Raw genomic sequence first — 18,008 nt, forward strand, 5'->3', positions numbered from 1 at the left:
TGAAGCTCAGCAGAGCATCCCAACTCCGTGCAATAGAGTGCAGGAGTGCACATACACATTAGCCCAGTTAATCACACTGTAGATTCAATTTCTGAGGAATAAAGTAAAAGACTTCCTTGAAAAAAAACACATCCATTCCTAAATTCTATCAAGCAAAAGGGTAAATGTAGAAGTCAAATATTGCAGATTTTTTAAAAGGGCTTCAGAAGAGATCCTGGCAATTACAGGCCACTGAGCCTAACTTCAGTACCGGGCAAATTTGTAGAAACTATAGCAAACAACAGAATTATCAGATACAGAAAAACATTTGTTGGGAAGAGTCAGTTCTACTTTTGTTAAGGGAAGTCATGCCTCACCAATCTATCAGAATTCTTTGAGGGAGTCAACAAGCATATGGATGAAGGGTGAGCCAGTCAATATGTGGACTTGGATTTTCAGAAAGTCTTTGACAAGATCCCTCACCAAAGGCTCTTAAGGAAACTACGTAGCCAACTGATAAGAAGGAAGGTCATCTCAAGTATCACTGATGGTTGAAGATAGGAAACAAAAGGTAGGAATAAATGGCCAGTTTCACAATGGAGAGAGGTGAACAGTGGGATCCCCCAAGAAATCTGTACTAGGACCTGTGCTGTTCAACATACATATTAGTGATCTGGAAAAAGGGGTGAACAGAGAAGCAGCAAAGTTTGCAGATGATACAAAATTATTCAGGACAGTTAAGTCCAAAGGAGACCTTGAGGAGTTACAGAAGGAACTCACAAAACTAGCTGACTGGGCAACAAAATGGCAGATGAAATTCAACAGTGATAAGTGCAAAGTAATGCACATTGGAAAAAATAATCCCAACTATACATATACATAGATGGATTCTAAATCAGCTAATTACCACTCAAGCAAGCGATCTTGGCGTCACCGAGGATAGTTCTCTGAAAACATCTACTCAGCGCAGCAGTGGTCAAAAAGGCTAACAGTATTTTAGAAACCATTAGGAAAGGGATAGAAAATAAAACAGAAAATATCATAATGACACTATGTAGATCCATGGGGCGCACAATACTTGGAATACTGTGTCCTGTTCTGGTCACCCATCTCAAACAGGAAAGAGTGGAACTGAAAAAGGTTCAGAGAAGAGCAACAAAGATGATCAAGGGTATGGAACAGCTTCCATATGAAGAAACTAAAAAGAGCAGGGCTGTTCAGTTTAGAAAGAGGGGATATAATGGAGGTCTATAAAATCATGAGCCATGTGGAAAACAAGTGAATAGAGAAGTGTTATTGATCCTTTCACACAATACAAAAAACAGGGGTCACCCAATGACATTAACGGGCAGCAGGTTTAATACAAATAAGAGGAAGTACTTTTTCACACAACGCATAACTAACCTGTGGAACTCATTGCCATGAACCAGGAACCCAATATGGCTGTTCTTACGTTCTAAATAGTCTGCCAAATATTTGAGACAGACACACACAGTTCATCTAGCTACAAAACAAAACATCTGTCTTCCCTTTGCTTTCTTTTATGAAGGTTTTTTTAAAAAAACAACCTTGTGTTATGCTATATGTGATTTACTAAAAATCTCAATTAAAAAAACCTAAAATATATGCATGTGTCAGCTAAGAATAGGGAAAATTGTAGGAAGAAAAGATTAACTTACATTTTGGGAAGTGTGCTGAGCGTATGATCAGAGAATCTGTAATATAGCGTCCCCTTTCATCCACACACCAGCAGTGACCTAGGCAAGAAATAGCAGCAGCCGTACATTAGAAAAATGTATGTCCCTTTCCTTTGTTATTATTATCACATGCTGATCTGAACTGCAGGAGGATTTTGTTGTTGCTGGCTGGAATACTGAACACAGCCCATATGGCAGCATCACCATGAAAACAATATAATGGCTAGTTCCACAATCCAGATCAGTGAAGAGCAAGCTGGGTGAATTTTTTGGATGAATAGTTTATTCACCAAAATAATAATAATGCAGTTTTGGGTCCACCGAAATTATTTGTGAATTCAGGACAAATTCAGCTAATAGTTTCCTCCAAAAAATAGAAATATTTGTTATAAAAAAGTTGAAACATTTAGCGTCAACGTTTTTTAAATGAAATGTTTTGATTTTTTGCTTAGAAACAACATTTTGTTTCTAAATTTAGCTAGATTATTTTTAACAGGATAAAAATACCCACAGAATTAAACAAAACAAAACCTAAAAAAAAATATTTGGGGGTTGAACAAAATGTTTCTTTGCACCTAAAATTAATTTTTTTTGTCAGTTGTTCATTTTGGCAAGAAAAACCAAAAAGTTTCCAATTTCTGCATCAGGGCTCTGGTTTGTACTTTAGCTGAAGATTCAGGGTATTTCTTATTGTATTCGGTCCAGCATATTTTTTGAAGAGTAAACCACGTGATCAGCGCACAAACACATTGGGCTCAGTTAACCCACAAGACTTTACTGGAATCACTTGAATTATTATAGCGTAATAAGTCGGGTGAAAATTTGGCTGATTGCCTGTAAGGTTTATAAGAAAATTAATTTTCAAAATAACGCAAGTTCAGAATATTATTTCCGTTGTTGCTGTATGAACATGCAACACTCAGTCTGGCCAAGCTGCAGTCAACAATGGGCCCAATGTCAGGGGAAAAGGGGACTCTAAGCCCAGCTAGAGCTGAGCGGCAGCCGAGCCATTCCCTGCCACAATTTAGATTAGCCTAAAGATGGTTCTAAATTACTTCAGGTAAAACAGACCTCAAGGGGCTATTTGATTGCCTTCCCATATCTGGCCCCCAGGAATACTCCCTACACTTGGAAGGGTATGGGTGATAAAGCCCGGTATGCCAGCCTTATTGCTACCCAGGGATTCCTCACAACAGAGAGCCAGAGGGGCAGAATTTGGCCAATTATCTTCACGCTGCATCCATAGTCTTTCTCCTAGCAATGCAGATATATATTTAAAATAACATGCAGCAAATATACTTTTGGTTAAGAAATAACTTGTGATGTTATTTCTTCTAATTTTATTATATTATATGTCAGTCTGACCTGCCTTTACTCATCTCAGCAAGAAGCAGTGAGTATTTCACAAGTGATGCCTCACCAGTACTCTTGTAGCATTGGACCGGTTCCCAGTTCCCCAGGCCATCACACTGGGGAATGTAAGGATGAAATCCCAGGAGCGTAGCTTGTCCAGCAGAACCTTTTGAAGTAAAGTGACTCCGCCAGTAGAAACGCAAGGCTATAAAAAAAATAAACAAACCAGGATATTTTGGATGTGGTCAAATTCCTTATACCCATTCCTCAAACGGATGCTATTTAAAAATGCACATGTACGACACCCTACTCTATTCCCTTTATTTAGAAGGGGAAATATTACAAAGACACTGGGAAATTTAATGAATGGGAAATGTCCAGATTCTAATGTCACCCGCTGTGCTACATAAGAAAAAGGGTCAAACTCAGCCCTGATGTAAGCAGTTGAAACTTCATTAACTCTGATGGATTTACATCCACTTTCAGCAAAGCTGACTTTGGCCTACAGAGCTCCAGTACAGACAGATCATGTTTGGGGCTAGTTTGTGCACTACTCCCCTTTAAGCAAAAGCCCTGTTCTCCGAAGGTTTACTTTCAACCAATTTTACCAACTTCTACTCCTCCCAACCTACTTGATTGTGCTGCCAGTCGGACTGCATAGTCACTTCCTGCCAACAGCTTTTCAGAGAATGCGTTCCCTGATTGAAAGGTCTCCGCAAAATGAAGAAGATCGTTGTCTGTTAGTCGAAGTCCTTTTGCCATTAAAAAGCTCTGTCCCAAAGGAATGTGGGAGCCATTCGAAGCTAGGATGAGTTGTTCTGTTTCATCAATGAACTGCATAGCTTCCTTCTTTACACTTTCGCATGCACCAGGGCCTGTACGTACAGCAAAGGGTTGTTTTAGTAACCTTTATCTTACTCCAGTAAAGATTCACACATTCATATTCAAGAGTCTCTTACTTAACATTTCTTATTTCTTTCTATATTTACTTTGGTTTGCATCAGTTAAAAGAAAAATCCTCTGTACACACACGCCCCGAAATAAGTGATCAGTAAGAGTTATTTATTATTATTCTTTATTGTATTAAGCATGACCCAGAATGTGCTAGGCTCCATGTAAACAGGCAGAAAGTCTCAGTCCCTGCCTTGAGTCAGTTAACACAAAGGTTGGGAGAAAGGATACAACATACAAGCTAAGTGTCCAAGGTGATGACTGGCATGTGGTCTGTCATTTGCATTTTCTATACTTTGTCTTTTACTCATTTCTTGTAGACAGGCATACTGTGAACAGGATCCATGCAAGCTTCTCTGCAACTATATCTCTGTGTTAATCTAATATCTCCCTTCTTCCAGTCCTGCCCCCCCAAACCCATAGTTGAGTTTTTGTGTGCTCTTTCCCGGATTGGAAGTTTTCCACCCTTTGTCCTTTCCTCCACGCACTTGAAGAACTAAGATGGTGATTCTAGTTCCCAGGGCTATCTCACAGCTCATCTACCCAAGTGGTGCAGTGCAGAACGCCACTGCTTTGGTAGCAACATGATATATAGGTGGGCATAGTCCCCAACTCCGTGAGTGCTCCAGCCCTGGAGCACCCACGGGAAAAAAATAGTGGGTGCTTAGCATTGATTAGCCTCATTGATAAGCTCCTTCCCCTCACCGACAGTGCTTCCCACCCGCTGGTGGGCCCCACTGACCAGTTCTTCCCCCTCCCTCCCAGCACCTCACGGCTGCCATGATCAGCTGTTCAGCGGTTTAGCGGAGGGAAGGGGGCAGGGCGAGGGCAGGGTGCGCTCAGAGGAGGGGGCAGAATGGGGTGGGAAAACGCAGGGCAGGGGCAGGGCACAGGCAAGAAGAGTCGGGGCAGGGCATGAGCAGGAAGAGGCAGTGTGGGGGTGGGGCCTTAGGGGAAACAGTGTTGTGGGGGCAGGGCCTGGGACGGAGCAGGAATCAAACACCCACCCTGGGAAATGACAAAGTCAGAGCCTGTGCAGGTGGGATTTTCAAAAGCATTCCTCGCTGGCCTTTCTCTTCTCCCACTGACTTCCATGGGAGTTTTGCCACTGAGTTGATGGGAGTGGGATTAGGTCACGGCTGTGTGCTTTTGAAAATCCAGCCCATCTATCTAGGTACTTACATGGTCCTCATCACTGCAGCATCCGACTATACCATGCTAACTAAAGCCCTAAAATCAGGAAAGTATTTGAGCATGTGTTTGACTTTAATCACATGCTTAAGTCCGATTGGTCTCAAAAGGACTTAAGCACATGCTCAAGTGCTTTCCTAAAGAGGTTTGCTTTTCTGAATCAAGCTGATGGCATAAAGACACTGAGTAATAAGAATGGCAAAGAAAATTCCTCTGACCTTACTTTATAGTGCTTTTATTTTATCATTAACATAATGTTTGTATGATAAGTTCACGTAACAAATCGCTTTCATAACTTGCATTTATTACCTCCTTAAGACCCACACCCATCTCTACTTGCTCAACTCCTTCTCATGATCTGTGTTTTGATTGTGTTCGAATTCCAAAAATGGTAACTATTATAAAATCTACTTGACCCTGGTATAAGGCTGTCTGTCATTTTTTTCCACAGAAAGGATTTGCTGTATTTTATTTCTCCATGTTACGTTCACAGCATACACACTCAGAGCTAGAAACAAAACATAAATACTCTCCCGGAAAGGCTGCAATTTAATACTACTTCATTTTTTAGAATCCGGAAATCTAACACACAACAATCAATGGAGAGAGCGAGCGAGAGAGAGAGCAGGCTGATACCTAAGGCAGAAAGGCACAACTCAGTCCATCTTGGACCCAACTGGGTCTTTTGCAGACTGACTGCAGAAAACCCAGATTTCATGCTTGCCTAAAGAGTTCCCTAGCCTGCAAGCAGAAGCAGGAAACCTCTTGAAACTTAAAGTGATAGCTTGTCATTTGAACAGTTTTCAATACACCACACTCCCTGATACTAAAGTTGGGGCAATCTATTCTTTTCCAAAAGACAGCTGTTTGCTAGCGGTGACTGTGGAATCAATGGGTCCTTCCCTGAGTCAGTAAGTTTCTACTTTGTACTTCTCTAAATGATTTTTTCTTACTGGAGTAAATAAAGAATGAGAAACTCTGTCATGTTACTTACATGCTGGGATCCTGTTTGCCTCAGCCTTAGTTCCTTGCAGTTCTTCTCCCTTGCTGTCAACACACCAACACCTGCGCAGTTCAAAGTGGCCTAAAAGGGCATTGAAATCAGTGTAGGACCCCGGGTAATGGGTGACCTGACCATGCAGAAGCTGCCAGAATGTATATGGATCCAATAAAATGTTCTCTGACACAACTGTCACATTGCCCTCCAGCACTCCAGGGGGAAGAGCAGCAAAAGAAGAATACTTGGCCAGTGCTGGGAAGATATTCTGGTGGCCAGCCACATACAAGCCTTTAATAAAGGCTGCAAAGCCTTGGGAAGATGATTCTTTATATTCAAGTAGTATGTTCAACAGGTCAATAACAGGCAGAGTTTTGCCTTCGTTATTCTGGGTGATCCACCTTTGGTACCATTCAAAAGCTTGCTCAGGGGGGCCATTGCACTGCACCTGTCTCCAGTTACCGTTGGTGTTGCATTGTGGGACGTAAACACTGGACAGCTGAGATAGCGCGTGTGGGTCTGACAACAGTAGCTGCACCGTCTTTAGAAAAACTTGAGCAGCAGTTACTTGGCAAGCACTTGGACCTAGGGAAAGGAAAATATACATTCAACCATCTCAGGAATGCACCATAGGTATGTGATGCAAGCTGACTTGAACTTGGTTACTTTGCAAACACATTTAGAGAAATTGCTTATTGCTGCTAATAATTAGTATGACTATTTTGGGGCAATTATTATTATTTGTCCCATTATTAAAAGAGGACCAAATCCTGAGGTTTTTACCCAGGGCCAGATTTTCAAAGGCATTTAGGCACCTAAAGATGCAGGTAGGCACCAAATGGGATTTTCAAAATTACCTAAGGAGGTGAGGTACCTACCTGCATCTTTAGGTACCTAAATACCTTTGAAAATCTACCCTCCCATCCTTATTCAGATAACTCCCGCTGGAGTAAAAACCAAGTGCCATAGATACCATTGGGAATACTTGTGTAGCAAAGTGCTACTGAACGTGTTCACCCCAATCTAAAAAGAAATTTCAACTCCTAGCCTCACTTCTCTCACCAACTAAATTTTACAGCCATTTGTAGGATGTACTTTCAGCCCTCAAACAAAGCACAGACGTCAGTTTGTCTCCTTTGGAGGCCACGACTGCCATCAGGGCCAAATCTCATTTTGTTAACACTTGCTAGTGGCTCAATGAAAACAGCAAAATGTAACAGCACGTCTCTTTGAGTCCAGCAGAGCATTATGAGCCTAAAACACCAGTGTTCCATGCTCTCCCCTGGCTATGGTGCTGTTTGCTTCTGATTGTGGGCCAAACAGGTAATAGATTGCAATCAATGAACCCCTAAATGCTGCAGGACATAGTTATTGAGATCTCTCTCTCCCCGTTTGGACCATCATGGCAGTGAAAATCTGCCCGCTGCTTTGCTACTGTTTTCTGCTGCTGAACTCTCCACAATGTGCAGCAGGTTATTCTCAATAGGGGCCTGGGCCTCTGGGACCAGCTTCCTCTGCCCATCTGCCATTAGTCAAGCCCACTAAGCTTTAGGTGTCAATATAAGACCTCTTTTTTTAGCCAAGGCCCTTCACTCTGCCACTGTATCATATTAATAGAAGAGCGGAGGGGGGCTGTTATTACATTTTACAGGCTTATGCCCAGTGTCATACTTAGGCATAAGAACATCTAACCATCAGATTCAGTTATGATGAAAATCACTATATAAGAGACAGGTAACATTTGACACTCAATGTTTTGACCTGAATGTGGGACCCACATTAGGTGTTTTGGCCTTTGTCCCCTTTAGTGGCTGGTGCACACATGAAGTTAATGTGTTTCCTACAGCTAGCAGTCGAGGGACACAGTCTTGTAGTTCAAGTAATACCAGCACACAGTTTTAGCTCAGAAGGTGGGTCAAAGGCAGTTGCATGGATTATTTTGTCCCACAAGAAAAGCAGCTTTCCACCCTACTGAAAGGCAGGCTATTCTAGAGACAGTGAGCAGAGCATGATGTATCAATTGCATGGACTCACTGGGTTTCATGGTGACTAGCTATACCGCTCACACTAGCCACAAGGACATCAGCAGGGGCAGAACTCAGAGACATGCTCATTAACAAGAACAGAGCTCACATCTTTCTGCTCTGAATGTGCAGGCCCTACACCCACTTGTGCGAAGGGGGACTCTTCCTTATCTCTAGAAGTATCTGAGGATACGGTATTCTCTGTGATCCCCCAACCACTAGAGGGCTACATGAACACGTGCTGAACCACTTCTGATTCTTTCCACCAGAGGGCAGTGGTGCTCTCACATACTAGCCCATATATCGAATAAGAGGAGAAGCAGCATGAACAGCAGCGCAATCCCTACCAAAAAATAAACCCTTCTAAAGCACCAGTCCCCAGACTTACACTGCATGGGTTCCCCAGCTTTTCTTGTTGTTCCTGGAATAGCCCTGCCTTCCAAATCAACACAGATGCAATTCGTTCCATGGCACTGGACTGGTAGGAAGTCTCCTTCCTTGGTACAAGAGGGAACAAACAGATCAGACCCTGCAGGTTGGCTTTGTTTCAAGCTTTGCAGACTTTCCCTTTGCTTCTCACATGCAGTGGGACATCTTGGACGTTTGCCTTGCACTCTTGAGCCTGGGACTTCCTTACCCCGTGAGTCCACACACCAGCATGTGGCTGCATAGCACTGAATTTCCTCATACCTCCCCTCCTTGGTGCACGTCGGAACAAACAAATCCATGGGCTGCTCGGTGCAATCTTTGGACTTTAAAGCTATTTTTACCACCTCACCTAAATCTTCAGCGATGTTTTCAGGGACAGAAATAACATGTTGTAAAAAGGCAAAAAACTCGGGAAGTTCCAGAAGAGAAGCAAGAAATTCCACCCCATTCTGATTGTTCTGTAAACTAACTGTGCGGCCAAAGCTGTCCACAAGAGGTTGACTCAAATTGAAGCTCTCCTTTGATGTTTCCAGTGACAGCCCCTTGGGACGTTCTGCAAAGCCTCCTCCATTGTCCATTTTCATCAAGCTTCCCTGCTGGAAAAACTGGCCAATGCTGAATTTCCCTCTAGTGCCGAGTGCTCCCGTAAAGTTAAACTGGATCAGGTTCTTCAAGAACTTTCCTCCAAACAGGTTTTCTTGGAAGCGCTTTGGGTTGGTGGTGAACCAAAGGGCAACCCGAGCTAATTGTCTTGATGGAAACATCTCTCTGACAACATCACTGAGGATGGATTCTAGTGCAAACAGCTGGCTGGCATCCTGCTTTTCTGTGATAGGAGATAGCAATCCAGAGTCCACAAACAACTCCTTGAAGGAAGGAGGGCATGTGCTCGAAAACCTGTCTATATTCTCTGACTTCATATCTGGGGTGTCGAATAAACTGTGCTGACTGAAGTGCCCAACGGGTCCATAAAAAAGCCTCGACAGAGCCTGCTGTCTCTCTGAGGCACATGCTCGATCTTCACCTGGACACAGGAAAACAAGGAGACAAATATTTTGGAGTTGGTGACATAGAATGAGCTGTCACATCGGGGGGGGGGGGAAATCCCCAAGCAGATGATTCCATCAACCAATCTTCTCAGAGGCTGGTGGAAGTAGGAGGGTTGTGGGGTCGGTCTATATAAACCAGACCCAGCTCATTCTGGGGGCGGGGAGAGAGAGGAGGAGAGGCAGCATCCAAGAAGACAGAGAGGTAAAGGAGGGCTAAAGGAAAAACAGCCCCAGGAAGGGGCAAGAAAAGAGGCAATCACTCTGGGGGAAAAGGAAATGAGTTTGGGGAGGGTAGGGCACCGGCTGGGACTAGCCTCCCTAGGAAACTGTGGACTTGCCTGAGAGGTAAGTGAACTAATGGGGAAATGGGACTAAAGACTTTGGGTGTAGATGATTATAAACTAAATACTGACACACCCCTTTTCTAAGTACTCCTTCTCTCCCCAATCCCGACCCCTTTCTGTGGTGGTCAGTCACCAGGCAATGGCTTGGTGACATTCAGAGCTGTAGGATTTGGGGCTTAGCTGGAGGGCCAAGTCACAGTAGTGATTGTTTGCTGAACTCCCTGGGGCAGGTGAGAATCCACCGTCTCACAAAGATCCTAGAACCCACAGTATTCATTGTTAGTGTTCATGGCAGCCTCTGCTGAGGCCACAGGGACTAAACTACCATTTCATCTCTAGAGCCGAAGGCAGATTGGAGGCACATGGGTGGGGTAGCTTGCACAGGTCCTGCACATGTCGTACCAGCTTTGTGGATAAACATTTCGGTCCTTTAGGCTATCAATCCAGCAACTTGTCCGAGATTCTCTGGTCAATGTCCCCATGCCAGACCCTCGTTTTGAACTTTTAACCCTCACTCCTGTTCTTGTTTTTTCATTTGTTGTCCCCCAGGTCATGTGACCCTCCCCTCCCCTGAAGGAGTGGGCCTTTAGCTCTGGTGGGATCTACCTACTACCTCCTAGGATTCCAGTAGGCCAGTCCCTTGATGGAGGATCTGTGCTTGCTGTCCCCTTCTGGTTCCCCCATTTGCATCCTCTAGCCTGCACTCCCGTTCCTGCTTTTGGATTCTCTCCCTTAATTTGTTGATCCTTGTCCTTTTGTAGTGTTGGATCATATTAAAGAAGTTCTGTATTAAAATCACAAATGAGTTTGATTCCCCATAGTTTAAATTCCAGGGTATTACTAATGAAGAGGTCTCTTGGTTTTTGGTACTGTTTCTCTCCCTCTATGTGTGAAACTTGCAAGCTGCTAATTGTGTTAGTACATTCTAAGACAGAGTCTGTTCTCAAAGCAATTCACAGAGAGAGAGACTCAAAGCAATACTCTAACAACAGAAACAGCACCCAGAGACTCCCCGCCCTTTTGTTGTATTAACAATTGTGATTAAAATAGAGATAGAGGATGTATGTGGATGGATGCTTGGTGTGGATAATAACTGAATGAGCAGGGAGGTGCCAGCCTAAGAATCCAGCGTCCATCGGCTGAAGAAGACATCAAGTGGAAATAACTAGAGGACCCCCAGAGGGCAGACTGGAATCCACCCAACAGCCTCAAGAATGGGAGAACCAAAGAACAAGATAACATCTAGCAGCACGGAGCCATCAGGAATGTGCCATCTGCTGATTGATTCAGCAACAGCATGATGAAGCAATTCCCATAGACTGGCATAGGAAGAAATTCCTATAAAAATAGGCTCTAGAAAGTGAGAACTTTGGTGTCTGATTCTGCAAACCAACGTCCAGGAGCATCAGATGAGCATCTGACAAGGCCCTGCTCCCTCCTCATGTCCAGGCCACCTGTCCAGTGGCTTGGCATGAGCAACTCTAAGGCTGGTAACTATGATAACAACCTTGCAGAACCTGTGTGTGTGTGTTTGTATGAATGAATGTGTGAATAAATAAGAGATTGAATGGAATGTTATAGCTATAACTAACTGATTACTATGATTCTTTCTGTATTCACTATAAACGTGGTATTTTGCTTTTTTCCCTTTAATAAGATCCTGCTGGTTTTTATTTTATTGGTATAACAGTAACTCTTCCTCTTCCTTATTTTTAGTGGCTATTTGCGTTACTTTTCGGGGAGGTCCTTCAAGGGATCAAATAGGCCAGCACCTTTCACCAATACAAAATTCACATCCCCAAAAATGTCAATAAGAAACAAATACATGCTTCTTAAATGCTCTCCCCTCCCCTCATTGAAGCAAATCACACCAGCATGTAAAGAGAAGACAGTCTGCTTGACAACACACTACTGTAATATCAGAAAGTGGTAGATTAAAAAAATGCAATGATTGTATTGCATGTGGCTGCTAGAACAGTCTCCCTAAGACTATATCCGTGTGAAAATTCCTTTTCAGTGGTTCATTGGCAGAACCTCCAATTTCTCTGCTTAGATTTCCTGAGTCTGCCAAAAAAAAATCTGCATAGCTGAGTTTCAAGCAGCTTCAAGTTATGTCACAAAAACCCATCAGCAGATCTCAGAGGAGCACAGTCAGAGAGAAAACAACCAGCCCCGCCAGATGCGGAGGCCTCTCAGAGGCTCTTTCACAATATCCTTGCTCGTCAGCATTGAAGGCATGCAAACATTTTCATTTTACAGTAAGCCCGTCTTTGCCTAAAGATTATAGTGACTCTGGATCATGAGTGACACCCAGAATTGATTGTTTCTTTGTCTACATGGCATAACTATGTCTAGTAGACAGAAAACTAATTTTTCCGAAGGCTGCCTGTGTTAAGCCTTTGTAGCCCCAACCCTCCAGCATGAACCTGAACATTTAGGCATTTCTCTCCAGAATGAAGGGTTTTAAACAAATCCTTCCCTGCCCATCTGACCCCTTTAACATTTTCTGCTGTCATCTTCCATTTTGGTCTCCAGTTTGATGCATTTTTTTCCTTAATGAAATCTCCCTCGTTTCATGACATGGCAGCTCACACACCTTTTCTTCATTTGCTTCTATGGGATTTGGCAACCTTCATGGTCAAGTAAAACAGGGACAGAAATAGGGAACAAGGTGGCTGGAAAGAGACCAATGCAATGCACCCCCACACTAGAGGCATCACAGAAGCAAAGCACCCCCACACCAGAGGCATCACAGCAGAAAAAGAGGGTTAAACCACAAGTGCAGTGTCACCAACACTCGCAATTTTGTCACAAGCCTTGTGATATTGGGTGTTTTTCTTAAAGTCTGAGCTCTTGGAGTCAGGTGAATCTCAGCTTCTATTTTAAAACAAATGTAACTTTCTAGTTGTCATAATTAGGGGAAAATGCTTGAAAATCTGAACCCAAAAGGAGCCAAAATCAGGAGGTCAAATAAAAGGAACCCACCATTTATTGTTTTTAAAATCTAATGAATTTTCAGTGCCAGATTCATGATTTCTGAATGCTTGGGCTTGGCAATACTGAGAAGAGAACTGGTGCTGCACCTTTCACTCAGGGAACACTCCCATTTCAGGATAAAGGCTAAGAGAGAGGGAGGGAGGCTGACATGAGGTCCTGGATAGGGGGCTATCACTGGGTTGGGTGGGCAGGAAGTGAAGTCTATTTGGTGGTGCTGATGTTCTCTCACAGGACTGTGTATTGTGCAACTGTGGGGCCAGAGAAGAAAAGGGGTGGAGAGAAAATAGAAGCCTGCAGGAGATTTTGACAATAACTGTGGTATTTTGTCCCAGAATCTAACAAATCTTCCAGGAGGTCTGAGGAGGATACATAATGTGCGTTTGTACACCTTATGTGAAAATTAGTGCTGGGAATTTATTACTATATCACTCCAATACATACCACAAGTCGGGAGCTGCCCTTGCCTCCTTGTTCCTTGGATCTCTCGCCCCTCAGGGTCCACGCACCAGCACGGCCCTTCCTGCTCACACTGCACTGGGGCATAGTCCCCATTATCCTCACAAGACGGACTATAAGCATGTTTGAAGCGAATGGCTGCAAACCTCTCAACCTCACATTTAGAAGGGCCTGGAAGAGAAACACTGCTGGTTAAGGATGAAAAGTGTTAAGTGTTGGAGCAAAACTGCATTCAGTCCTGGTTCTGTCATGTCTGAATAACTCCTTGACAATTGTTCAGGGAAGGCCCCGATGCTCAGGTTTTTTTAAATTGTTAGAATTACTTCCTCAAAGTAAACGATACAGACTAAAACTTCAACACATTTTTCAGCCATTTTAATAGCTATTGCATAACTGTAAATCCAGTAATTTCTCATTCAGTGGGCAATGGTGCAGGGCTACACAAGCATTTGCTTTTAAAGTGGATTTAATGGTAATGAATGGTACCAAGTGGATGGACAGAGTATACAATCTCTCTTTATCCATGCAATGGGTCCAGAGTAGGCAATGGCAATATGAGCCAGTCCCACATTTTCTTACCCTGGGCCTGGTAGGACGGTATTTACATTTCCTGGACAGGACAATCCCTAGTCTCTCTGCTGCAAATATTAAGAAGAATGCTATCTGTGCTGTGGACATCTGTACATTAGGAATGGATCCAAGGCCACCAACTCATTTTACATCTGCCAGAGGGTGTATAATGGTCTATACCTGTACCAGCTTTAGAGGATGATGTAAAACTCCCATCATGCACCTACCCACTTGTAGTACAGTGTCTTAGCACATGCGATCAAGCCTCTCTCTAGTGGCTGTTACGGTGCTAGAGGTGCTGAGAGTCCGTGCTTTGTTCTCTGTTGACAATTGTCATGTCTGAATATATGCAGTCAGGGTCTGTTTCACAATGCTAACCACATGAGAGGGAAAAATTCCTTCCTGACCCCAAGAATGATCATCTAACACCGAAAATATGAAAGGCAAAATGATTTCCGTGTAGCCGAAAGAATACCTGCTTCATAGAATCATAGAATATCAGGGTTGGAAGGGACCCCTGAAGGTCATCTAGTCCAACCCCCTCTGCTTCAGTACAGAGGCATAACACTCTCATGCTGAGTGCGTGTTACAAGTCCCACACTGTGCCTGGTCTGCAGAGCCCCAGCTAAAGAGGCTTAGGTCTTCATTTCAAGTAGAAGCAGCTCATGCTTTTAGTTCTGGAGGTTCCTGGTTCAGTCCCCAGTGTGCCAGCCAAGAGAGTGGTGATCACACTTGCATTCCAGAATTCTTGTGTCACCCATGGGACTCCAGTCTGGTGCTACTTACATCTGAACCTGCCAGAGGTCGCTAGCTGCACCCCTAGAAACCGTCTCTGCAGAATCCGATAGATGCTTGTCTCAGTAAACGTGTGAGCAGGTTGCAATGAGGTGAAAACTGTATCATAAACTTCCTCAAGCAGCAATTCCAAGCCTGTGAGAGAAGAGAGCCTTTCAGCACAGGGGGGCATTTTAAAAAGAGAGTCTTCATCTGCCATTCATACACATCTGAGAGGTGACAGAAATGGATGCCTCCTACCAGACAAACATCAACTCTTCCATCAGTCGAACTATGAGGCTAGATGATGGACATTTGCTCACACAAGTAGCTCCACTGAGCTAAAGGAGACTATTTGTGTGAGTAAGCGCCTACCTAAATGAATAAGGGCTGCATGATCTACCCCAAAGGGGCTGGGTTGAGCTACTTTGTGATAGCTAAGCAAGCTGTAACTGTGTATGGGTGACTGGACATACAGTGTAAGAATCACAAAAATGTAGAGCTGGAAAGCACCTCAAGAGGTCATCTAGTCCCTAACCCACCCTGAGGCAGGACCAAGTAAACCTAGACTACCCTTGACAGGTGTTTGTCTAACCTATTCTTCAGTGATGGGGATTCCACAACCTCCTTTGGAAGCCTATTCCAGTGATTAACTACACTTATAGTATGAACGTTTTTCCTACTGTCTAATATTTTTACCTAAATCTCCCCTGCTGAAGATTAAGCTGTTTACTTCTTGTCCTACTTTCACAGACTTGCTGGGGCCCATCCTCTTTATAACAGACTTGCTGGGGCCCAGGGCACCGTCCTCTTTATAACAGACTTGCTGGGGCCAGGGCAGAAAGCCGAAGCCCCACTGCATGGAGCTGAAGCCCGGGGACATGAGCCCCACCACTTGGGGCTGAAGCCGAAGCCTGAGCAACTTAGCTTTACAGGGCCCCCTGTGTCATGGGGCCCCGGGCAATTACCCTTCTTGCTACCGCCTAATGCCAGCAGAAAACCAGTTGTGGTGGCACAAGTAGGCCATGGAGTTTTTATAGCACTTTGGGGGAGGGAGCGGGGGCTTAGAAAGAAAAAGGTTGAGAACTCCTGCTCTACAGAGAAGGGAGTAGTTCAGTCTCCAGGTCCATTCAGTTCTGCACCTCTCTGCTGAGATTGCCAATGAGATGGCCGGTTGGAAGGGTGGCTTTCTGATATGCAACCAGCCCAGTAGGAACTGGACTATTGACAGAAGGGACTCAACAACAATGGGAAAATGACTTTTGATCACAGCTAAACTGGGCTGGGCAATGCAACCGAGGAAGATGCCAACCTGGGTTGGCCAATGCAACTGATGATGCTGGGGTCAGCCACTCTCTTAATGAGAAAATGTAGCTAGTAATATCCATCCTTGAGTGATCTTGCCACAGATATGTATCTGGTGACAATCGGCTGCTGTATCCGCTCACGGATGACTCCAGCTTAGCCCTTAGCTTTCTCACTGAAACGAAGCTGCGGCCCTTGTGTTTGTTCATTATCTACCCTTCTTTGAGGAATTCTGAGTCCCGTTGCTAAGACATACCAGATTTTGGAAGGCACTTACCAGTCTCTGCTAATTCCCGCCCCAGACTGTCAGCGCAGTAACAGTACCCAGAGACTTCTGGGAACATGCTTCTGAAGGAGCTAAATGTCTGGAATGCATCTGGGAACCTAAAAGGAAAAGCAGCGGGTTATGAAGTGGAAAGTTCATGGTGATCCTTTGACAATAACAAAGAAAGCACATTCTTCTCCAAACTCCCACTGCAGGGATCACAGCACAAAGGCATTATGGCACTTCTGGGGCTAGTTATGTCAACCCTACTCCACTGTGATCCAAATTTTAGTGTTTACTTTTATTAACACGGCCTTAGGCTATGGAGCAATGTGTCCTGGCTCCTCACAGATCAGGATTAGTCCAAGATTTGCCTTGTTCACTATAGGCTACAAGAGTTTATACATGTGTTTCCTCAACAAATGAGCCTAAGCACCATCGTTCTGGATAACAGAACCCAATGAGCAAAGGGCAATGAGGTCATTTCTTGGACTGATTTCAGGCCATTTTTAGCCTTATTAGCACCTAGTGTACTACAATGATGAAGGTGGTAGAAATGCTGACAGATAATTTTGGATCCTGGTTCAACCTTTGAAAGCGCAGCAAAAATTGTAAAATATGTATCAGTGAGGCAAACGTAATTACGAATACCCACTCATTAGCAGCTTTCCACAAAGCCACACAAGATGGCAGAAAGCCTAAACAAAGAGGTTGTTTTCCCCCCACACATCTGCTTTCCACACTGAATTAAGCATGGAACAGCAAATAAAAACTAACACTAATCTGTTACATTATGAAAACATGGGTCAATGGATTAAAAGAAAAGTTTATTTTTTAAACATATTACAAGTGAGACTGACTCTTATTTCTGGAGATCAAAGGAGCTCTGGATTCTTTTAACATATTCAAGTAGTGACGATAGCCAGATTCCAGCAAAGGAATGATTTAAGAAGGAAACTTAATACGGTCAGAGTTGAAAAAAACATCTGTGTGATCTTAGCTGACAGATATATCAGGGCTTCTTCAAGCAAATAGAAGATACAACATTCTAGGTTCAGGTATTATGGCAAATGAAACAGTTTCCCCATGTGTTAGTGCAATGAGATTAGCATTATACATCCATGCTCATATTCCTAAATGTGGTTTAGGCACCCAACTCCCAGCTGTGTGCAGTTGTGTGATGAAATCCAGTAAAGGGCTGTGAAATTCACTACCAAAGAAGTAAACAGAATCAAATAATCTAGTCAGGCTTTTCAATAATGATGGATGCTTTTATAAGCAGAAATAATGTATTACACCCTTAGATATCATGGTAATTCGTGCTGTATAAAAACGTGAGACAGGGTGGATGGAGGGGTAGATAAATACTGGACTGCACCCTGGGATACTGGTCAGGGATGTTGCACAAAGGGAGTTTGAAGCTCCTCTTTGAGCTCCCCTGGTCCTACTGCAGCTGTATACAGGGCTGGTCCCCCATGCTGTAGCTCATGGATACTACAGTAGCCTTGGGGCTGCTCTGACTAACATCAGGCTGCAACATTCCCAAGAGGCCAAATAGACAGCCAAGTATCACTCTGGCATAGGCCATGCTTCCAGAAGTGAGATGGGAGGAGAGATGTAAGAGCCC

At 43.8% G+C, this 18,008-nt stretch overlaps 1 protein-coding gene across 1 annotated transcript in view; it reads right to left on the reverse strand.

The window, feature by feature from the left end:
• TG (thyroglobulin) overlaps positions 1-18,008 on the reverse strand; it is a 204,143-nt gene that overhangs the window by 176,848 nt on the left and 9,287 nt on the right. Inside the window, exons 6-13 of the mRNA XM_073335054.1 lie at positions 16,394-16,500; positions 14,824-14,967; positions 13,453-13,638; positions 8,581-9,645; positions 6,166-6,753; positions 3,662-3,904; positions 3,097-3,234; positions 1,659-1,736 (exon numbers count right to left, since the gene is read on the reverse strand). Coding sequence (XP_073191155.1) covers positions 1,659-1,736; positions 3,097-3,234; positions 3,662-3,904; positions 6,166-6,753; positions 8,581-9,645; positions 13,453-13,638; positions 14,824-14,967; positions 16,394-16,500 — 2,549 coding nt within the window. The remainder of the gene's footprint in view (positions 1-1,658; positions 1,737-3,096; positions 3,235-3,661; positions 3,905-6,165; positions 6,754-8,580; positions 9,646-13,452; positions 13,639-14,823; positions 14,968-16,393; positions 16,501-18,008) is intronic.

This window comes from Lepidochelys kempii, chromosome 2 (assembly GCF_965140265.1).
Source record: "Lepidochelys kempii isolate rLepKem1 chromosome 2, rLepKem1.hap2, whole genome shotgun sequence".
NCBI classification, from domain to species: Eukaryota; Metazoa; Chordata; order Testudines; family Cheloniidae; genus Lepidochelys; species Lepidochelys kempii.